The 22917-nt window shown below is 38.5% G+C and overlaps 3 protein-coding genes across 6 annotated transcripts; 2 read left to right on the forward strand and 1 right to left on the reverse strand.

The window, feature by feature from the left end:
• Nucleotides 1–1135: 1135 nt before the first annotated feature.
• On the reverse strand, nt 1136–2833 carry LOC112174185 (expansin-A4). Its single transcript, XM_024311921.2, has 3 exons — nt 2661–2833; nt 2030–2345; nt 1136–1583 (listed from the first exon to the last, which is right to left on the reverse strand). The coding sequence occupies exons 1-3, from the start codon at nt 2809–2811 to the stop codon at nt 1274–1276; spliced, it is 777 nt and encodes a 258-aa protein (XP_024167689.1). The 5' UTR covers nt 2812–2833; the 3' UTR covers nt 1136–1273.
• Nucleotides 2834–10463: 7630 nt separating this feature from the next.
• On the forward strand, nt 10464–15923 carry LOC112182766 (telomere repeat-binding protein 4). Of its 2 annotated transcripts, none has more exons than XM_040509328.1 (10): nt 10464–10805; nt 11960–12107; nt 12201–13035; nt 13160–13354; nt 13462–13524; nt 13616–13695; nt 13923–14161; nt 14651–14968; nt 15063–15126; nt 15430–15923. In XM_040509328.1, the coding sequence occupies exons 2-10, from the start codon at nt 12027–12029 to the stop codon at nt 15649–15651; spliced, it is 2097 nt and encodes a 698-aa protein (XP_040365262.1). In that variant the 5' UTR covers nt 10464–10805; nt 11960–12026; the 3' UTR covers nt 15652–15923. The 2 variants fall into 2 exon arrangements, with proteins under 2 accessions (XP_040365262.1, XP_024177075.1); XM_024321307.2 differs by having other exon boundaries at nt 10464–10802; nt 11958–12107.
• Nucleotides 15924–19151: 3228 nt separating this feature from the next.
• On the forward strand, nt 19152–22861 carry LOC112182769 (scarecrow-like protein 9). 3 transcript variants are annotated; one of them, XR_002929537.2, is made up of 3 exons: nt 19152–19406; nt 19730–22192; nt 22284–22861. XR_002929537.2 is itself a non-coding variant. In XM_024321311.2 (2 exons), exon 2 carries the CDS (start codon nt 19876–19878, stop codon nt 22075–22077), a length of 2202 nt encoding a protein of 733 aa, XP_024177079.1. In that variant the 5' UTR covers nt 19153–19406; nt 19730–19875; the 3' UTR covers nt 22078–22861. The 3 variants fall into 3 exon arrangements, 1 of the variants encoding a protein (XP_024177079.1); XR_002929536.2 differs by having other exon boundaries at nt 19153–19406; nt 22293–22861; XM_024321311.2 differs by having other exon boundaries at nt 19153–19406; nt 19730–22861.
• Nucleotides 22862–22917: the final 56 nt, after the last annotated feature.

Genomic DNA, 22917 nt, shown 5'->3' on the forward strand with positions numbered 1-22917 from the left:
AGTACCTGACGTACCCCAGTATATCAGTTACCGTTGCAAATGGTAGCGGTAGTAGACCAACTCTCTATAATCTAATAGTATAAGAAATTGGTCTACCATCATTTATCGTTAAAAATATTAATACATTAATATACCGAAAACAATGCATTTGAAGATTTTGTCAAACTGTTCCGATTGCTCCATTTTTTTTTTCCAAATTTTCCACGGCAAATTAGAAAACAATAGAAGTCGCAAAACGACGCCGTTGAGACTAATTGGGAGGCTCCCGAAAACGACCGCGTTTAAGAAGTTTCCTTGTAACCCTAGGCTATATATAATGGCGTTCTTCTACCCAAATTCTTCATAATCTTAGATCTCTGTTCTTCCTCCGCCTACCTAGAGCAATCTCCCATCTGTAAAATTGGGGCTGTGATTATAAAGAGAGAGGCTTGAGTGGGACTGCTCCACGATTTTGGAAAACCCTAATTCGACTGGAAGAAGAAAGACGGCAAAGAAACCCCAGAAGATTCGCCGCCCCTTTCTTCAAGGCTGGCTCTCGGCGCCTGGGGAGAATCTTTGTCTTCTTTTTCTTTCAATTCGAATTAGGGTTTTTGGGCCCACAATGAGAGGTCTTTCTATTCTATACACTTGATATGAGCCCCTTTTTGTTAGTTCGATTTGATTTTGGGTTTATGCACTCGTTGGGTTTTTAGAGGAAGCGATTTTCGATTCGCTTTCTCATTTGGACTAACAGTGCTTACATTGAACGTCTGATTTACACCGTTGATTCGGTGTGAATTGGGCAGCGGCCAGACAACCGTAGAGATGGGCATCCACAGACGACGGGTTATTTGTCCCGTTTTGTCTACTGGTTCCATCTCACATTTCTTAAATTTCACTGATTTTTTTTTTTTTGGGGTACAGAAACTTTTAGTGATTTTTCTTACTCTTAAATTCTGTTTTTTAATTTTTTGTTGGCATGTTAAAATGTTATGGGGTTTATCTATCTTTTCCCATTGTTAGTGATTGATGTTCATGTATGAGCAGAGCACAATGATTCGGAGTATTAGCCTTAAACCCTGAACCCTGAATTTCTGCTAAATGGGACATGAAAATATACACAGCAGATGAAAGAACTTTAATTCATAACAGCATATATCTGTTCAGGCCTCTGCGCGAATGACCCTTAAATACTATACCTCTCTTATCCAAAATACTGTACCTCTCTTATACCATAAACAAAAATAAATATGAAATATAAATAATAATCAAATGTTCTTCAACCAATCCATGATCAGACTCTGAAGTTTTTTCCGGAGAAAGATTGACCAAACTGCCAATTGGAAGGGACAACGTTCCAAGAAGTAGTGTAGCGACCGTCACTGGTTTTGACACTGAAGGAGAGCGACTGTCCGACTAAGACGGTGCCTGACTGCCAGTTCTGCCCCCAGTTACGGGTCATTGGCATCCATCCGGTTTTGGACCCTTTGATGCTCACCCCCACAACGTCTCCAGCACCGGCGACGTTGGTGATCAGAACCAAGTTGAAGTGGGGGTTGCCATTGATCTTGAACCTGATCCCACCTCGCTTCCGGCATGGCACCCTACACAAACAAACAAGGCAGTCAAGTCATCTTCCGAAACAAACAAAAAGATTCTCCAAATTGATATTAGTACTACAGTGAATCAAAAATAAAAATGGTCTGCCGGTGTACATATTGTTACCTATCGTTACCTTCCGACAAAGTTAAACAGCCGATGCACAATAACTTTTTATCTAATGTACCATTTTGGAGGGGGAAAATAGTTTTTAGGTAACATTTTGATCAAGCATAATGATATATGATTTGGATTTAACTCACCGAGTGGGGTTTATGTGCATGTTACATGTCCACTCTTAACAAAACATGGACGGATGTACCTTCAATTCTACGTGACATTTTTCTTTTGGAATGTAATTGTTTTAGAAGAAACATTTAGGGGGCTACAGGTATATTTTTGTGAATTAACCCAAAAGAAAAGGAGAAAACAGAGTGAGTCAGAGGCTAACCGGCGATATGCAACAGGGACAATGCCGGCGCGGTACTCGGCGATCTTGAGAAAGATGGGCTGAGAGAGATCGAAATGAGTGCGAGGAGGGTTGCACCAGCCGCCATTGTCATTGGCCAGAGCCCAATTTGGGGGGCAAAAATTGGTGGCGGTGACAAAGATCGAGGGACGACCAGAGTGACACCATTTGGTGTTTACACACTTAATTTCAAAACAAGCTCCACAGGTCAAACCGTTGTTGAAGAGGGCAGTGCTCAGCGCCGCAGTGTTGATGCCGTAGCCGTCGCTGTACAGATTTCCGTACCCACATGCCCCTTCTGTAAAACAGAGCCAACATAAATTAGTGAAAGTATATACAAGTTTGTTCTTTTTCCGCTGTAAAACACTAAAACTTAAATAATTGAAGCTTGGACGTGGTTTTTGAAATTGGTGGGAAAAACGGGATTTGGGTAGTCCAAAAACCTTAAAAAGGAAGAACCTTATACATTAGTGATGCAAAAAATGACAGAGCTTCTGAATTTGATATAAAAATGTAGTTATGGGAGGTACAAAATCCAGAAAACGAATGAATTTTACGTCTCTAATCTAGTAATCTTAGTATCAACTCCTAGATTTTCTGCAATAAGACCTACGCATGGTTCCGGCGGCATCACCGCCACCATAGAAAGTAGCATGGGCCTTCTTCCATTGTCCGCCGGAGTAAACACCGGGAACATATGCGTCAACGAAAACTGTTGAGAATGCAATGAGGGAAACAATGCAGAGCACAGACATGAAAGCCATGACTGTGTGGAAGACTGAAGAAACAGAGGGTTTGGGTGTGAGAAGAAGGCAGAGGGTGGATAGCTATTTAAGGAGGAAGCTGAGGAGCTAGAGAAACGGAAGAAGCAATTGTCAATAATCAGCCATAATTAATGGCCTCTTTTTTGGCGGTAATGCCATTCTAGATAGCTTCTTATTTTCTTCTACCCTTTGGGGGCTGATGTGATCATATGAAAGAACCGGTTTGCTTCATCTGCAAGCTAGCTGTGCCATTTAACCCTCCAGATATGGAGTTTGTTTCCCTAGTTTTCATTTTTTTGACTTTCTGGACAGTCTATGGTGGACTCGAATGGAGGGAGGACTCGCTTATGAGTACGAAATGGTACGGATAAAATTGTTGAGGAACTTTTGTTGGTTTGTTCTTAATTGACCGGAAAAGGAAAAAAGAAGGAAAAAAAAGAAAAACTAATCAAGTGTAAACCGACGGAGATTTGATAGAGAAAATTGAGGTTAATGGGAAAATCAAGGCATGATCAGAAGATATACAATTCAAATATAATTAAAGATATAAGTGAAGCGCAGAATTATAACAATCACAAGTAATTATTGTTTACTCGATATATAATACATTCTATTGTTAAATACAAAATTCATGTGTTCATAAAAATAATGCGGGAGTGTAAAACGAAAATGAGGCGATTAAAGCCCTCCAATTGAGATTTGATAGAGAAAATTGAGATTTATGGAGATACCCAATTAAGGGATAACAAAGATTAAAACTCCGATATCCTTAACGTCGCTAAGAAATCACATGCCAAAAAATGTCAAACTTCAACGGTAGAAGATTGGGGTTCGTCATGAACGGGGCCTCCGCATTCTTCGGTCCTACTATTACGCCGTGCATGTAAATGTCGTACGGATGGCATATGAATGGATAGAGTGTGGCCTACGTCACTCTGTCACCAACCTGATCCAAAACCAAATATGAGAATACCCGTTTCAGTTCTTAGCTGATATATTTGATCATTGATTGTTCATCCCAATTCCCATTTACAAATATGAAACGTTATCTATATCAATCCGCATTACATTGTAGTTACAAACAGCATACCAATGATGCAACAGATAAGGTAGTAGTAGTACACATGAGACTGAATTTTCACAAAATTATCGTTTCATTTTGCTGCAAAACCCAAGAAAATAAACACTATAGAGAGTAGATTGTAAATGTGAAAGCAGAGTTTTAATTATATGATAGGCATAGCTTATTTTTCTCAGACGTGACATACATATATATGTAGTATAATACAATTGGTTACTAAATTAAATATATCATTCTCATGATACTTTGAGTCCTATGAAGCAGTAAAGTGTAATATGAGAAACATTACAATCTGTATTTTTACCCAATAGAAGGGTACTATATTGGCATTTAATTACGTGGACTTGCTATAGATTTTTTTACATGTACGTACTAGGAAAAGGAGAATGACGTTGTTAACATTCTTAGTCTTTTTGGTTAGTTGTTGCACAAGTCACACTAATAGTTTAAAAATGCGAAAGTCAAATTTCAAACTCAAGTGGGTACTCTTGTCCATTTGAACTATAAACCTCATGAGGAAGAAGGATGTAGCAAATTAAGAAAGGGGTAGATGGAAGAAAAAAAGACACAAGGACGGTTAGGAAGGTATACGCTTTATGCCTTTGCATCAAGGTTTGACGAGAGTTTCATTAATTCACTCATCAACAAAATCTATGAGATCCACCACGTCATCGAGTATCCCATATTATTGGAGCTATGTTGTTCAACTACAACACCACACCAAACCTCATCGCCCTTTGAATTCACATTCACTTCCATAGTTGCATGAAGATTAGAGTTATAGAGTAGCATCTCACTACCAACATGTGAAATTGCCACCCCAAATTAAAGTATTAGACACAACCCCAATTATTCAACTTCTTTCTGTACAAGACTAACACGAACACATTTGTTCTTGTTAGCTATAGCTAGCTAGCTCTTTCACTCGTGCTAACTAGCTTTCTCTCCTAGTCAAGTCAAGGAAGACCTCTGACTTTTGGCTTTAAGCAAAGCTGATGTATAGTTGACATATCTATGAGGCAACATTATTGCTTACCTGACTTGAGCTTTGAGCAAAGGCTATAGCTAGAGCAACGAACATGATGTGGTGGTTGTAAATTTACAGTGCTTATTATTACTTACGTCATCATGCATTGTTTGGACTTGCCTCATCGATGGTTATTTAGGCTATTGAGTTTTACGCAAGGCCTTACGTAACTATCAATATACAAAAGAAATTTCAAGTGAAATCTATTCCAGTATATTAAACCATTAAAGAATAGGATGGGATGGACATTAATACTCCATATATAATGCACTGGTGGAACATAATGCATCTATTTAGTACGATGGAGCTTCATCAGGAATACATAACCATTCATGTAATTCCTTCAAAATTAATATTAATATAATACTATATGCATATAGGACTGCCGAAGGCCCAGAGAGAATTAATCCTTCACTTCAAGCAGGAAGGATATCAGTGTCATTGGATATATACTTATAGCTTCTGGCTTAAGGAGAAATGATCGAATTATTAGTGTGTATATATATTATATATAGTTTCTTGAGTAACCACTAAACAGTATAGATCTAATTTCTATTGGGTATACTTGAGTACATCCTTATTCCCTATTTGCATTCTACGTTCAGTTGATCTAGCTAGATACTGTCGACTACGTTAAATTGACAGACACGAAGGAATTAAATCAAGGAGTTTGAAATGAACGCCCCAAATTCTAGACCACCCTTACACAATTTGAGCACAAAATTCAAACATGATAAACACGAATTGTTTTATTTGAAGAGTAAGGATCAATTTTACGAGAACATGCATTTGAACAATCATCTTTCAGACTAGACCGCAACGATGGGCTGAAGATCTGTCTCAACGCGCAGCCTGCTCAACCTTCACCTCAGGTGTTGGGAAGGGCTTGCTGTCTTAAGAAATACTTAAGACGCCGTTTGATTTCGACCTTGATCAAGCCATCGTCTAGGGTCACACCCCAATCACTTTCGCCACCGCAAACAGCGTCAACAGAGGCTTAGAAGAGATCGAGCACCGTAGAGATTAGGTTTTCTTATACAAAGAGAGCCAAAGCAGCAAACGGGCTGCGTGCCAGTCCTGCATTGACGGTGAGCACTGAGCACCACGCCGGCTTCATCTTTGGCATCCCGAAAATCGGATTAGCCGGCTAGGTAATGGCTTCTCATGAGTTCGCCGGAGATTACAAGTAGGGGGAGACTCGCACAGCCAAAACCAAAGTTGATACCACGTACTGACGCACACCATTGTTGTGCCGCCGAACTCTTCTGTGACGGTGAGCTTGGTGGCAACAAAGGGGTTTTGCGACGTTCCGTTTTCTTATAATCGGTGGGACGTTTCTCTACAATGGAGAAGCTGTCGACATCTACGAAAAGGAGGATGGGGCGTTTATACAGGTAACAATGCCTACAATAACTTGCACTACTAGACCAACACACTAAGCCTCCCAACTAGCTATGACCAATGCTTCCATGGAAGAAGAGCCACTGTCATCCTAACAGGTTAACATTACATTTACTGTCCTGGACTCCTGCCTCCTGGCCTTGATTTCCCAGCCTCCATTGTTGGTAATTAAATTGAATTCCAAGGCCGTTTGAGTGAATCAGTAATAGAGTTATACAAATAAACCATGATTGGATAATGCAGTGGGCCACATGCAAATACAATCCCTGGATTGGTCAAGTGGATCTCAGTAAAGGACCTATTGGTTTCTGATAGCCAATCCAAGCCAAGTGGGCTTTGATTTAAGCCGAAACGGACTCAACATTCTTGGGCTCTTTGCAGCTGACGAATGAATCCTTCTTGTTCCGATCATGCGCTCGTTGAAACTTCTCACAAAACTAGCTAACGTACGTGGGGAGGACATTCCAGATGATTGGCCTTCCATCGATCTGATGCTGTGGACAAGCTTATTTATGGAAGTTGGAAGAAGCTGGATGATTGGCCTTCCATCAAAGAGGTTGGGACGTCCCAAAATGTTAATGCTCTGAATGACTTATGATGAGATAATCTGTATGTAGCTCTAATGATCAAAAATATTTTGTTAAATCTTTCGATTGTGTTTACACCATTTTAACCAGGACCAGAAAATGCAGCATCGATTAGCTCCTTGAGTTGCTTCACAAATGGTAGTTAAGTATGTTTGATCCCTATACATCATACATAATACCCCCTTATTAATCTTTTGCAGTTTTGCTCTACATTTTGTTTCCCTCCTAGAATAAATGAATAATGGTGGACTAGGATAATATACAACTATCATGGGACAGCTAGGTAGGTAGGTTGGCGGTGGTAACATAGACAATACACAATGCTCTTCTGTTTGATCACAAGCAATCACATGCTTCCATATTCTTAATTAATTGTCATGCACATTCAATTTTTAATTATATGGTTTTTGTTACAGAAATATTCATTCTTTTAATTTCTTCACATGTCACCTAATTGTAAAGTGTAAACAACCCCAGTTGGCTTTGGCAAACGTTGCATTCACGTAGGAGTTTTCAACTTTCATTGTTCGACCAAATTATGCATGACATTCATTTTTAATTAGTTTCATTTTCTTATTATGTTATCATCTCAATTGGTTTTCTCTATTGGTAATTACTAATACTAGTAATTTGTTTTTTTTTTTTTACAATGCAAAGTAAACTAAAGTCCGCAAGTTAACCGGTGTAAGTTGAACAGGATTATCTTCAACAAGTCATTAAAGATAATGAAGTACAATTATGATTGATGAACAGCAAGTTGATGGGACTGGATTACGTCACAGGGAACGTTGAAGTAAGTAGGTGAAGCCCGAGAAATGAAGTAGGTGGGCGGTGAAGCCCAAACAATTCTAGTTAAACAAAACCCAATCCAGTCGCAGCCACCAAACCCCAAGCTGACAACTGACACGTGTTCAAAAAGGAAGCGGGTGACCGGGTACCTGACATTTGGTGGTCGAAAGCGTGTAAGACACACAGAGTAGATAAAGGAGCGACGATAATGCTGAGAGAGTTTTCGACGGGGATAACCGCAAAAAGGGATTTGGCCACCCGTTTCGGTATCTTCTAGGCCATTATTTGCCACCACACGCATACCAATTACCCAAAAGTGAAAAACTCAATTTACCCACAAGCTTAAAAGCTTAAGCTAGGTTGGTCTAATGAGGTTAGGAGCCGATAACGACTCTAAAACTAAAGGTTCCATAACGTATTTTGAATTCTAAATTTGAAACATTTATTCAGCAGTTGATTTGAATGTCATGATAAATACATCATTAAAGACTCTCTCAGTGTTCGTTATGGTATAAGTTTTAAACAAGTCATGTTCACCTACTCAATTCACTCATAATCAGCTGTATTTCATTGTTGTTGGATCTAAATCCAAATGTAAATAATAATGAGACGAATAAAGCAATTCTAACCATCTCATTATTCTTCATCGTTGGATATAGATCAAATGGTAGAACAGTAGTAGAGCATAAGTGAGTATAAAATCTATTGAGTAAATGAACATAACTGGATTCTGAATATACGACATTATATTCAGCTCACTTACACTCGAGTGCATGGTAATCTTTTTTCGAATTGAATAATGCCACGTGATCAAATGACCTTTTAAATATCACATGCATCTCACCTTATGTAGCAATTAATTTAGCAAAACCACATCATTAATGAAATATTTCGATAAATTGAGTTTACGCTACTTCATTTGCCACATAATATAAGATGTAGGGAATATCCAAAAATATTGTTCACTATAAGCATTACTCTTCTTAATTATATGAAAGTTTAGACACTGTTTATCACTTTTAAGTACACGATTAAACTCTAACAAAATAATATAAAACTCACATCCTTTAGTACGTAGTAAATAAAGTTCAGACCATTAAGATATTGTTTAAGAAAGATGTAGGGTAAGCAAGATTACTGTATCACAATGGAGACCCCATGATCGGTTGGATCTGTTTTTATATGCTTTGATTAACGACTATTTATATGAATTAATGGATCTTCATTGTTTCAACAACACTTCAACGTGCATTTTCGTAATTTGGTTATTTACTTTTATTAGTTGGATTAGAAAACTACACCATTATTGGAGTGATTCCATGTGATATTTTAAGCTTATACTCACTTTCTTTCTGATCACATGCTTCTTTCCTTTGAATATCCTAATATTGTGGCATTTTGATTTCATAATATTTCTGCTTAGATCAATCACGAGTGTGTCAACATAGATTCTTTTCATCCCTTTCCCAAAAAACATGACGTAGTCTTACAGCCTTTATGACAATGTCAATAATATTATCAAAAAATATATTGTGTTTATCAAATCAAGTTATATTGTTGCAAGAGATGATGAAATTTGAAAATATGAATTTAGAATCGAAGACTGATCGACTTATGGTGTGAGTCATCCGCAGTAAAGGAATCAGAGAGTATTGAAATGGTGTTAAGAGACTTATACCAGGGATCGATATCAAATTGAATGAGTTTCAATCTAAAATGTTATGAAATAATTATAATTTTGGCAATAAAAAGTCTATTTGGTTCTTTTGGCCGTTGTTTTTAACATTAATTATTGTGATGCGATGTAATTGATCTGAACGGATTTCCAATAAAAGAGGTGAAACGAGGTGTTTCAAAAGTGAGATATGACTTAAATTATGGAATGATCGTCATGAATGCAAAAACATGGGCTAAACTATTGAATAACAAATATAACACTGTCACTTGTAATAATTTATGTTAATTTAGATTTTTTTCCCAATCTCTTGGATGATATACAATTTTTCATAATAACAAATTGAGAAACAACACCCAGATACTGATTTGATTCGATACTCATCAACAATAGCATGTTTCATCACATATCAATTAAATCTCATTGTTTCAATCCAATACAACTCTTTAGCTGATTGGTGTTGGAATAGCATATTACAATACTTCTCAATACAAATGATTGACAAATTCACCTCAGGTGATATATACCGTTCTGTTGTTGTTGTTTTTTTTTCTTTTCCTAAACTTAGAATCGTAAAAGAATCGATTTATAGTTTAGTTAAATTCAAAAACTAAGCTCAAAGATGAAGAGGTTTTGTTCAATTTGGCTTGATTATGGATATATGGATGGGTAGAAAATACTCAAAAAAGAAATGAAGAAAGAATAATATATTCCCTATAAGAAAAAAGAATATCCCATTTTTCAGTTCATGGGTCCCATAATGGAGGTCGTGCATTGCTTAAACAAATTTCCATTAAACCCATTTCCCAACTGGACCAATCAAACCAGCACAATCGTTTATCCTCAAACTCTTTCGTCCTCTTCCCCTCCAATATTAATTACAAAACAATTTCTAAAATTCATTTTCCTTATCCATAAAAAGAAAAAAAAGTCCGAAATGGTTTCGTATAAGGAGAGGGAGATCCACGTGGCAGGGATCAAAAAGAGAAGAGAAGTAGTAGAAGCGAAGAACTGGTCCAAGTCCAACCCAGAAGGAGAGAGAGAGAGAGAGAGAGAGAGAGAGAGAGAGAGAAGAGGTTTTGGGCAAAAGTGCAAATTGTATTTCCGGACAACAATGCCCTTTTACTGGCTGGCCCGGTTTTGTGGTCAGAAAACCATAAATTTATAAGAAGGGGTTTAAGCCACTGTTTTGCATGGTTTTTGTTTTTGTGTATATACATCAATTCAATTCATTCTCACAAAACTGGGTTTTTCTTCTTCTTCTTCAAGATCATATTCTTCAAAAAAAAAAAAAAAAAAACAGAGTGTGAATTATTATTCTGAATTCTAATTCTCGCAGATCTCTTTGCACATTCTCCCCAATTGTGAAAAATTGTAGATAGATTGATTGGTTTTTAGTTCAAGCCCACAAGAAGAAGATCATTGCGCCGGGGGGTGAGTGGTTTTGCACTTAAAAGAATTATGGGTTTTTGTTTCTGTGTTGTGATGCAATTTGGGTTTGAATTGTTTGGGAATTCCGCTTCGTTTTGGATCAATGATTGATGGGTTTTGGTTCGTTTTGAATTTTTGAGCAATTGGGTTTCCGATACCTGCATGCAAGCTTTGAATTCTGATTGAGATCGGGATCTGATCATGGGTCTTGCTGAATTGGATTTGATTGAGACTTTTGTGGATGATCAGAATTATTGGTTTTGTTTTTGCATGGCGTACTTTTTTGGTTGATCTGAGGTTTATGAGATTTTAGTTGTTAGCTTTGAGTTCATCGCTACGTAAAAAGCCATATTTGTACAAGGAATGATCGGAATTGTGTTTCTTTTGCTTTGATTTGGGTATTCTTGGAATGGCGTATTGAATATGATCACCATTGGATTCGGTTTTCTGGGTTTTGGGTTTATGAACTTAATTGCAATTTACATTTCTTTAATGTTTTTTGCACTTTTTGCTATCTGTAGCAACTTAGTTGGGATGTGATTGAGGCCTTGACTTCCAAATTTGGTTCCGATTTATGGTTGATCTAGTCTTTGTCTTATTACCTGGATTTTTATTTCCAAAGAGCTCTGATCAGGGTTTTAAGATCTGGAGTTCTGGACATTGATATAATAATTGCGGTTGTTGAAACAGTTTTCGTTTTCTTTTTACTCTGCTTTTGTTTTGAAATTTTTAATTTGGGATAAATTCGATCGAGGGTTATAAACACTACCATTCTGGAATGTAGCATAACTCCTCAATCAATATCTGTGATCTGTTGGATTTCTAAGAAATTTTGGAAAGAATAGGTATTTGCATACAGAGGGTTGGTGGCCACTCATGGTTGTTTCACGTTATTGATCATTTAGGCAGTGTAGGAATTCGTACTATATGCTCTTATTTCGGTTAACATAGGTAGTTCAGAAAAAAGTAACGCTTAACATATTTTACTGGCTTTCTGGATTTTTATCATAATTGTGTGTGACAAACGTCAGAATTGTTGTGCATTGATTCTTATTGACTGTTACATGATCAATTAGATTGCATTAATCAGTATGGAACCACAATTTTCGGTTAAGTTGAATCTGACACGTGTGTTTCATTTCCTTTTCTGAGGACAGTGAGCAGAATGTGGAGGTGATGCTTCTTTCTGTTTGATGAGTTCTTATTGCCATGTATGCCTGAGATATGGTGTTGAAGAAGAGGCTAGATTTTGGATTTAATGGATTCCAGGTCCCCACCATACCTAGAGCTCCCAGATCAGCTAGAGTAAGCATTCACTTAAATTCTCTCTTTTATTTAGTTGCCTTTTTTGATGACTTGCAATGTATTGACTCCACGAATCTTGGCTACTCGTTCCAGAGGAGGGGCCCACAAAAGAAGTTAGTTGAGGATGGACAAATCTGTGCGTTTGAATTACTGGCTTCTATAGCTGGCAAGCTATTGCAGGAGAGTGAAAGTTCATCCGCCTCTAGTCATGCTTCTCCAGGAAATTCTCAGCCTGCCTTTGGTAAAGATGTTAAGCAGGAAATACAAGATGAACACAAACCTCCTAAAGATGAATGTCTAGATCATGGCTGCTCTGAAGAGAGTGTTTCTCTAGAGCTGACCTCAAAAAGCATTGATCAGAAGTGTACTCCAAAAGAATTTCTGCATGCTGAGAGTGATACGGCTTTGGAACATGCTTCAATTATTACAAATTCCGGCAGCTCAGATAAAGTTGCTTGTCAGACGAAGTCTGTAATTCGCAGTAGCAAGCCCACACTTCACAATTATTCTGGTAAATTAGGGAGAGGTTCCCCAGGTATTGGGGAGTCCTCTTATGGTAATTTAGGAATTCCAAAAGACAGTGAGGGATTAGAAACTGGAGGTTGTAATAGGGCTAACACATGCAGTTCCAAGGATCCAATGGAATTGCATGCAGAGTATCCTGCAACTGTCAATGGAGACAATAATGACAAATTGTCATTGTACAGGGATCTTATTCCTAATGCTTCTTTTTCCAGGCATAGGAATGATACTGAATTAGGTATTAGAGATGATGACGAAAACTTTTCTAGGTGCAATAAACTCAGCACTAAGGTAAAGGTCTTTAGGCCTCCATCACGTATTGGAGACCGAAGATTAAGGAAGTTACTGACATCCAAGTATTGGAAGGTGGCTCCAAAACTGAGTGAATGTGATAACCTCAGATATGGTAAGCAGCTCATTATTGCTTTTCACTATTTCAGCCCTATTTTTTTTTCCCAAATGTGCTTATCTATGAGTCATAAATTTATGTGAATAATCTTTATAGTGTTTTATGCTTTTAATTTCTCTAGATGGAGGAGTAAAACCTACTTATCACAAGAGGAAAATCTTTTACAATCGCGAACGATCTCAACGTGACACTCTTTGTAAGAGGAGGAAAATGGTTGAACGAAGCTCAGTAGTGACTTCTGATGGAGGGTTCAGCGGTGAAAGTGTTTCTTATTCACCTGAGAAGGGCATGAATGGAGACAAAAGTGTTCCAGCTGGTATGTTGCATCGGTTTAGTTATCTATTTACATTATCATTGTTCCTTTACCTTTGTAAATTTAAGGCTTGTACCAATAAATTGCTTAAGAGTTTTTCTTCTCTGCAGCAAATGGGGTGTCTTCTTCAGTCATAGGCCCTCAAGCTTCTCTCCACTCCAAGGAATCTCATGGTAATTAAAGCTTCTGATGGGGTTTGGTTTGCAAAGACACTATGTTGGATTGTGTTTAACAGGTTATCATGGTGGATATCTTTTTGTACAGTGAAATTCAGAATAAAATCCTTTAGGGTACCGGAGCTTTTTATTGAGGTGCCAGAAACTGAAACTGTCGGTTCCTTGAAGGTATAACTGAGCCACTATTTCTTTAATTCTTTTCACACTTGCTGTAGCCAAAAACTCGGGTTCTTCTTAGTAGCCTGAGTCTTTTTGTTCTCATGAAGTACATTTTCTTTAGTGACTTGGGAACATGCTTGTTTATTAGTCTCAGAATGGGTTCTATTTTGGTAGGTTGATGCTGACTTTTGTCACTTCTAGTACTGAATATATGTTTGTGTTATGATGTGTTGCAGAGGACAGTCATGGAGGCAGTAAATGCCATACTTAATGGTGGCTTAAGTGTTGGGGTGCTTGTTCAAGGTAAAAAGGTTAGAGATGACAACAGAACTCTGCTGCAGACTGGAATTTCTTGTAAAGACAATCTGGATTCTCTGGGTTTTACATTGGAGCCTAGTCCTGTGCAAGCTCCTCCATCTTTGTGTCCTGTTGATCTTCCTCCATTGTCATGCGAGGCATCGGTACCGTTGCCCAGGTAAATTTTGATGCGCTGTGTGAAGTTTCTATACTTTGATAGGCTGTTTTACTATTTTTGGATCCCAAAAAGGTCAACTTTGTTTTCTTTCACAATCACTGACAAGTAGAAGGGATGCGGAAATGGTGTTTTTGTAAATGAAATATATGACTTTTTTCTTTTAGGTATTTTTTCGAGTCTATAATCACTTGTACCAAAAATTGTATGGTTTGCTTAGTGATAAATGGTGGATGTCTTTCTCCCAGAGATTAGAATTTATAGGCCTTATTTGTTTCTAATACCAAAGCCTGATTCAATTTTGCTGATCTCTCCTAATTTTGAATTGATTCTGTGGTCATTATTTTATGACTGATATGGTGTGAAAATGATGTTCAAACTTTAGTTACAATGGATGTGACTAGATTTTGGATTATGGTTTTCTCTATTCATCGTACGACTATTCAAGTGTGCACTGTCAGTTCTGTAGCTAATATCTCTGTGCTGTTTCAGGTCCCCAAGCACACCTTTACTGGATTCAGGGATTTCTGATGCGATATCTGATCCCCCTCCTCTGACCAATTCAGGCAGTCTTGCTGAAAGTAACCATGAATCGGTTTCCTCTCTTATTGATCCATTAACAAACAAAGCCATGCCAGAATGCCAGGCAATAGTTGCTCTTCCTGACGTGAACATGGAGCCACTAGCTGCGGTTCCTGTGAACCAGAAATCTAAGCGATCTGAGCTTGTACAGCGTCGAACCAGGAGGCCATTCTCAGTGTCAGAAGTAGAAGCATTGGTGCAGGCTGTTGAGGAGCTTGGGACTGGAAGGTGCGATACTCTTTACTGTCTAAACTGCGTAACTTGAAGGTTATACAAGGGTTGAAGGATATATAGGGATTTAACCACATTTCTCATTCTGCAGGTGGCGTGATGTTAAATTGTGTGCATTTGAGAATGCAGATCATCGAACTTATGTGGACTTGAAGGTAATAATATATTTTGATATCATATTAGTAAAATGTTTATCACAAGTTTTGAATACATATCTGAGAGAATTTTACGTAACTACTGTTCCCCATATACCTATATTTTATTTGATCCAAATGAAAAACTTACCATGAGTTTGAATCGACCAATTATGTCTTACATTTACTCACATATATTGTTAGACAATTCATTTTAGTACTTATGATTCATATGAGTTAGTAGAGGACAGCTTTACATTGTCGCTCATGGAGTACTTTTCTGGAAATGCATAAGTTACATTATAGTTTTCGCATTGTCTGCAGGACAAATGGAAAACCTTGGTTCACACAGCACAAATCTCTCCTCAGCAAAGAAGGGGAGAGCCTGTTCCCCAGGAGCTTTTGGACAGAGTATTGGCTGCCCATTCTTACTGGTGCCAACACCAGGCTAAGCAACATGGCAAGCACCAGGTTTGCGTCCCGAGGATCACAGACACTAGCTCGACTGATAGACATGGAGCTGAAAGGTACTCAGCCATTGTATGATGTAGAAAACAGCAAAAGTTGACAGAAACAGAGAAAGAAGACAAATGTACAAATGACCCTCCTAAATTTGTGTATTATTCTCACACCCCATACTATGATTTATTTGCTGACATCTCTGTCTGAAGATGTTGGCATATGTAAATGTCCCCTCGAAATAAGATCAGTCAGTCTAACAGCTACAGTCATTTGAATTCAATTGATTTAATTTCATCATAAATGTTGTAGAAATGTGAATGAACATCAGCAGGAAATAAAGTTCTTCAGTTGTTTTCCTTTGTTGCTCAGATCTTGCTTATCCTTGTTGATATTATCTACTAGTTATATTAAAGCTTTATTCTGGGTCAATTCGAGGCGTGTTGGTGAAGCATTTCTTTACTACATGTAGCACGTGACAGGAGTAACTTGCATTCGAAGTCAGTCAAAGGCTTTGTTTCAAAGATGGCTGCAGTATTGGTTACGTACGGTATACACCTTTCTTCTCTTTTTTTTTTTTTTTTATGCGATACACCTTTCTGTTGGAGAGAGTATATTAAGATCCACCATAGATATATAAATGGCCAACAAATAAATTCAGTTGAGTAATCTACAGTTCGTGGTGTATTACTCAACTTCTTTTATCCAATAACATACGTATTTTGTATTGATAAGCATCACAAGGAAGCTAATGTCTAAAGTTGTCTTTAACAACACCCCCGAAAGGGCATACTCTGAAACCAGACTGGTCCGGGGTAAGTATGAGTTGAATCCATTTTCAAATGATTCCGATACAACTTCCTTTAAGGATTCCATACTCTTAGGCTTAACTAAGGTTTATGGTCTTTCCCGGCATTGCTTTTAAACTACCCATAGCGCTTTGAGAGTTTGAGATAATATTTAATAGAATTAAGGGATATTGACTATTTACACAATTTGACCATTTAGTGGAGCGTATTTGATCGTGCTAAAACTCGAGAACTCTCTCTCTAGCACCGCGAGAGAGCACCAAACCCACTAGATTGTTCCCTGTCCGGCAGCGGCCGTCGATGGCGCCAGCTTCGACCACATCGTCGTTTGCTGGCTGCCTGACGGGCACTTCAATGCCCTGGTCTGAGGTCGGGAGAGGAGGTGGCTATGGCTTGTGGTTTGGCGGCCTGGTTTTGACAGCAAACGTGGGCACACTTTTTGGGCTTTTGTGGTAGTTCTTCTGTGTAGGGATGGCGATCCAGCGACGGCGCTGCTTGAGGCGATCAGGGCTGGGTGCTGGATCTGTAATGGCTTGGCGCTCGAGGCGGTGTTGGCTTGTAACGGAGCTTGACGGAGCGGCTCATGGCGGGGCTGGTTCACGGCGGGGATCGTGGCAAGGTTGGCTCGTGGCGGGTTGCAGAGGAGGCTGCAGGAGTGGTGGAAGGGTGACTGGGCTTGGGTCAACCTGGCTTGCTGGACCTTGAGTTGGGCCCTTCTCTGTTGGGCTGCCCATTGGGCTTTTATTTAGGCTAGGGTTGTTTTAGCCCTAAGCCTTTTCTATTTTTTTGTTTTGTCTATTTACAATAAGGTTCCATTTTCAGGGACAGTCTAGGCACCTTTGTGCATTTGGTCTGGTCCTGTCAACTTAATTCTCAGTGGATCTAGGTGTACACCAATTGAGATATCTAGGCAGCTAGGTTTATTGGTTAAAGAGTTAGGTTGGGAGGGCCGGATATTTCTAACGCCTCCGGTGTAGTACCAAAAGGGGATTTCCACTAGTCTACGTATTGATTGTACAATGAGTTGGTTTATTTTCTATGTACCATTGTAGGTACTACCACTATCTTCTTGTCTGTCTATAGATGGCAGCGAAAGGGTATGTAATGACATATTCTGATTTTTGATGAATATATATTCGCCCCATCGGCTCGATTCAAAAAAAAAAAATGGAGCGTTTGATGAGTTATAGAAATATTTTTAGGGTCAATGGTTTTTTTTGAGGCTTTGGGCCCTAAGGTCATGTAGCTATCATGTCAATAAACTTAAGTACTCAATTCTATATATGACGACCCCAATGATAGTGAATGATATAGCACAACTGCACAAGTAGTTAAGCAGTCAACTATCTGTGCATGTGCACAATAATGTGATTAATGTCAATGGGGCTGAGCCTATACACCCTAGATGATTACCGCCTCTCATCCTATTGATCAATAATAAATGATCACCCCATCTCATCTCTGGGATGTTCTATATAGTATTTTGGAGTCTTTGAAATAACTCATTAAGTGCTCATATTTCGGTTTTGAAATTTCAATACTTCATAACACCATAAAATGTTCGCTCAAACTCTCCGACGTATTTTTAAAACTCTTATATCTAATTTGGCCAACTGTAATCACATGTGCCAAGAGGTTAGTGTTCCATTTCAATAATTAATTGGGAGGACTGCAAATTTTAATGAGGAAAAAGTTATGAATGTGATAATGTGACCTTTTCATAAACTTCTAGAACACTTGAAGATGCTTAATGGACCATGGATGAATATGACATTTTGAGAATGAGTGATCAGTGTTTAAGGTTAAATTTAGACATTATTGTTGTGACTTCAGCTTGGGAGTTTATGGAAGTATTAGATAAGCCTCACTAAAAAAGCAATTAAGCGACAAAAACACACCCAATTATACAATATTATTCATATATTGGTCCGCATACAATATCCTAATTGTGGCCATTGCTTTTGTCCAATTCTATAAAGTGATGCTAAAATGCTGAAAACGAGTAAACCTGATTGATGACTTACCAAACACTACAATAGGAATGGAAAATTAATTCCATAATTTAATTTCCAGTAAATCCACATGATTTTCCATTCCGTATCGGTTTGGAAAAAAAAAAAAATCATTTTCATATTTCGACATTCTTGCTAACCAAACGGGGCCTGAGATTATGAACAATTGGAAACCCTCTCATGGTTTTGGTATTAATTGGTATTTTCTCTCTTTATTTCTCTTATTTATGGAGATCCCTTCATGTTTCGGCAACAAATTTCAGTTTACCATAATTGGTGAGATGAGCAATTTATTAGTTACCTTCTCATTAATGTTTCACTAATTGTGGATCCTAAATTATTCTGACATTTGAAGTCATGCAATGAATTTGATAGGTATACTTCCCAAAATGATCTTTGTTCAAATGATAGCTAATATTTGGGATCTATTCTCTTAAAAAGATCCAATACAATAATTTTCATCACCATATTCGTCAAACAGTCAAACATATGTACGAATAATCTAAAGAAAAATACATAATGAAGCTGTAATTCTTTTTCAATACTTTATATATTCCATTGATCAATTTCAAATTTTACGCATCACTTTAATACCTCTCGACAAAATTCAATTACCATTTGTGATATTAATTCTAAAATTTTACAAACTTGATGTGCACCGTTGATTATGTTGACATCTATATATGGTAATTTGTACTATATGACTACGCTGACATTTATACGGTAGTTCTCGTACTATACCAAAACTATGAAAAGTACTAAAGCCAATTTCTTTTCATACCCTCCTCCTCGATCGGTGTGGGTTCAAAAAGAAGCATAGACCACTGTAAAAGATTCGCGCCGGAATATACGGACTCTGCGTAGCAGACGAGATTTAACGGCTGAGATTTCACGTCCCTACCATAAAGGGCATAAATCCAAATCCTCATCACCTTCACCCTTCAAGGCTAGCCTAGCCCTTTTCATGCCAAGCACTCCTTTTTTTTCACAGTGGAGTCCTGAAAACCTGGACAGCTGAAAGGTATCTACTTTTTTTCTCCCCAGTTACTTAAGATTCTTATTATTGATCTCTTTGAATTTTCTAATCATTTGTGCAAGAAAGAATTGGATTGTGGTTTATTTTTCTTATATGTATGTATTTTATATAATATAAAGAATAAATAAGAAAAGTTGTAGCTTTGATTGGATTGTGGTATTGTTTGGTGAGGATAGTGGGTTTTTGATTCATTTGGTTATTCCCTGATATGTTCTGATGCTTTTAATCTCTGAAAGATATAAACTTTATGGTACCCTTTTGATTACTGAGTTTAAAGGTTGAATCTTGTGTGTATTCATGTGGTATAGGTTTAATTTTTCTGGGTTTTGATGCTTGAAGAAGGGTGATGCTGTAAAGGTATTAATCTGGAGAAAGTTGGAGGTATAGATAATATTGAAGCATATTGCTCAGAAGCTTTTGGGTTTTGGTGTTGGGAGTTGTAGTTGCGGGCTCAATGGTCATGGATCAAGCCTTGAGTGAGTTGTTGGAATTCAGGGATCAAGCTCTTTCGGACTCGATGTATAAGAAACTAGATAGTGGAATCGGGAACGGTAGTGGTTCAAGTAAGGTACTTGGACATAAGTATGCTACTACGGTCCGAGTGCCTCCTACTCAAATTCCTAGTGATTTAGCGCCGCATTTGAGCATGAATTCAGATGGGGATTCACAGGAAGATTGTGATTTTAGTGATGTGGTTCTCAAGTACATTAGCCAGATGCTTATGGAAGAAGATATGGAAGAAAAAACTTGCATGTATCAGGAGTCTGCAGCACTTCATGCTGCAGAGCAATCTTTTTATGAGCTTATTGGGGAGAAGCATCCTCTGCCGCGTGATTTGACTCTGGCTGCTGATCAGAACCATGAAAGCCCAGATGAAAGTCATTCTTTACATTCCAGCTGTTGTAGCACTACCTCTACCAGTACTAGTAGTAGCATTAGGGATTGTGATTTGCGTGAGTTTAAGTCTCTCAATGTTGCTTCTCAGTCATCCCATGCTTCATCACATGGAACCAGTAACATTGTAGATGGGTTTGTGGATTCTCCTGTGAGCACTCTTAGGGTTCCTGACTTTTTCAATGAGACTGATTCAATTATGCAGTTTAAGAAAGGGTTCGAGGAAGCGAGTAAGTTTCTTCCAAATGGTAATAGTCTAATTGTTGATTTGGAGAGTAACACACTGTTGCTTAAAGAGCTGAAGGCAGACGCAACAGATATGCTAGTGAAGGTAGACCAGAAGAATGACAGTGAGTACTCTTCTGCTGGGTCAAGGAGAAAGAAGCATTCTTATCATGACGATGTGCTTTTAGAAGGGGAAAGGAGTAACAAGCAATCATCAGTTTCTACCGAATCAGCTGTGAGTCCGGAAATGTTTGACATGGTTTTGCTAAACTGTGGACAGGGTGAATCTGCTCTTCGCGAAGCTTTGCAGAATGGAACAAAAAAGAACAAACCACAAAATGGTCAGTCAAAGGGGCTGAGTGGTGGAAAATCCCGTGGGAAGAAGCAGGGAGGTAAAAAGGACGTGGTGGATTTGAGAACTCTTTTGACGGTCTGTGCACAAGCTATTGCAGCTGGTGATGAGAGAACTGGCAACGACTTACTTAAGCGGATCAGACAGCATGCTTCTCCGGTGGGAGATGGGATGCAAAGAATGGCTTGCTGTTTTGCTGATGGTCTTGAGGCACGATTGGCTGGATCTGGTACTCAGATTTACAGAGCCCTTATAACCAAGCCAACATCAGCTGCAGATGTCTTGAAGGCTTACCATCTATTTCTCGCCGCTTGTCCATTCAAGAAGCTCTCAAATTTCTTCTCAAATAAGACAATAATGAATGTATCCGAGAAAGCAACAAGGCTCCACATTATTGATTTCGGTATTATGTATGGTTTTCAATGGCCTTGCCTCATACAACGTCTCTCATCTAGGCCTGGTGGCCCTCCAAAGCTCCGAATTACTGGGATCGATTTTCCAAATCCAGGTTTCCGACCAGCGGAAAGGGTTGAGGAGACAGGACGACGCTTAGCAAACTATGCAGAAACTTTTAAAGTTCCATTTGAGTTCAACGCCATAGCACAAAAGTGGGACACCATTCAAATTGAGGATCTTAAACTCGATCGTGATGAGGTGCTTGTTGTGAATTCTATTTACAGACTTAGAAACCTACTTGATGAGACTGTGGTGGTAGAGAGTCCAAGAGATATTGTCCTGAACCTGATAAGGAAGATGAATCCAGATGTCTACATACTTGGAGTTGTAAATGGAGCCTACAGTGCCCCTTTCTTTCTTTCAAGATTTCGTGAGGCTCTCTTCCACTTCTCTACATTGTTTGACATGCTTGACATGTGTGTGCCCCGTGATATTCCAGAGCGGATGTTGATTGAGAGGGAGATATTTGGCCGGGAGGCAATGAATGTCATTGCGTGTGAGGGTTCAGAGAGGATTGAAAGACCAGAAACATACAAGCAGTGGCAGGTGAGGAATCGGAGGGCTGGTCTTACACAACTTCCTTTGAACCAGGAGATCATGAGCATAGCAAAGGACAGATTGCATGCTTACTACCACAAGGATTTTGTAATTGATGAAGATGGCCGGTGGCTCTTGCAGGGATGGAAAGGACGCATTGTCTATGCGCTCTCTTCTTGGAGGGCTGCTTAGTAGATTGTCCTATTTCATCAGAAAGCAGCATGTTTGTGTTATGGCTTGTTGGAGGGCTTCTTGTGTAGCTTGAACCACATGACTATGTCATGGCCTTTTGATATATGAAGCTAAGGTATTTAACTGTTTTGATCAAAATTCAAGATTACCTCACTGTCATTTAACTATATGTGGGTTATCATACTTGCCAATTATACACTATTTAGCTGCGCCAGGTAAAATGGAATCAGAATTTTGGTGGGCATTATTTCTCTTTGAACTTGGGACTCTAGTATTTCCTACCGGTTCAGTAGAAAAAGGGCTCCCAAATGATGATTTTCTTTCCGTTGATGGACTTGGGCCAAGGGCAAGATTCTGTGAGGCTTTGACACAACAATGGAACAGGACCGCTGCAATCCATGACTGAAATCCAGACCGACAAGAAAAAGCTCGATCGAAAAAGCCAGATTGCATATGCTACAACCATGACTGAGATTATACAAGTTTATCTCTGGGACCTGAATGACCCTATGATTTTGGTGTCTACAATATGGGAGAATTCATAGTACTTCAAAGCCGTACCCCACACAGGCCATGACCTTAGTGAAGTCGCGAAGATGACCAATCAACCTTTAATCTATTTTGTACCAACTTTTCATCTGTAAAAGACTTGAGCATTGTTATATTTAGGTTCTTTGATGTGGGAATTCAAGGTTTTCGCCACTACTCTATATGCTTACAGTTTTTCTTCCAAGTAAACAAACTTTTTACTCGGTATTTGAATGCATGGTTTATATTGACCTCAGATTCAGATTTGTGATATATGTTTTATTTCAATTTCATACATTAACAAGAGCATAC

The sequence above is a fragment of the Rosa chinensis genome, chromosome 1 (genome assembly GCF_002994745.2).
Source record: "Rosa chinensis cultivar Old Blush chromosome 1, RchiOBHm-V2, whole genome shotgun sequence".
In the NCBI taxonomy this organism is placed as follows: Eukaryota; Viridiplantae; Streptophyta; class Magnoliopsida; order Rosales; family Rosaceae; genus Rosa; species Rosa chinensis.

Bases quoted from the DNA above. Each gene is read 5' to 3' on its own strand.
- LOC112174185 (XM_024311921.2), bottom strand. From the start codon at position 2,811: ATGGCTTTCATGTCTGTGCTCTGCATTGTTTCCCTCATTGCATTCTCA. The intron at 2,346-2,660 runs GTAGGTCTTATT...TCTGTTTTACAG, and splicing joins TGATGCCGCCGGAACCATGC to AAGGGGCATGTGGGTACGGA. The intron at 1,584-2,029 runs GTTAGCCTCTGA...TTGTTTGTGTAG, and splicing joins GTCCCTGTTGCATATCGCCG to GGTGCCATGCCGGAAGCGAG.
- LOC112182766 (XM_040509328.1), top strand. From the start codon at position 12,027: ATGGTGTTGAAGAAGAGGCTAGATTTTGGATTTAATGGATTCCAGGTC. The intron at 12,108-12,200 runs GTAAGCATTCAC...TACTCGTTCCAG, and splicing joins GAGCTCCCAGATCAGCTAGA to AGGAGGGGCCCACAAAAGAA. The intron at 13,355-13,461 runs GTATGTTGCATC...TCTTCTCTGCAG, and splicing joins AGACAAAAGTGTTCCAGCTG to CAAATGGGGTGTCTTCTTCA.
- LOC112182769 (XM_024321311.2), top strand. From the start codon at position 19,876: ATGGTCATGGATCAAGCCTTGAGTGAGTTGTTGGAATTCAGGGATCAA.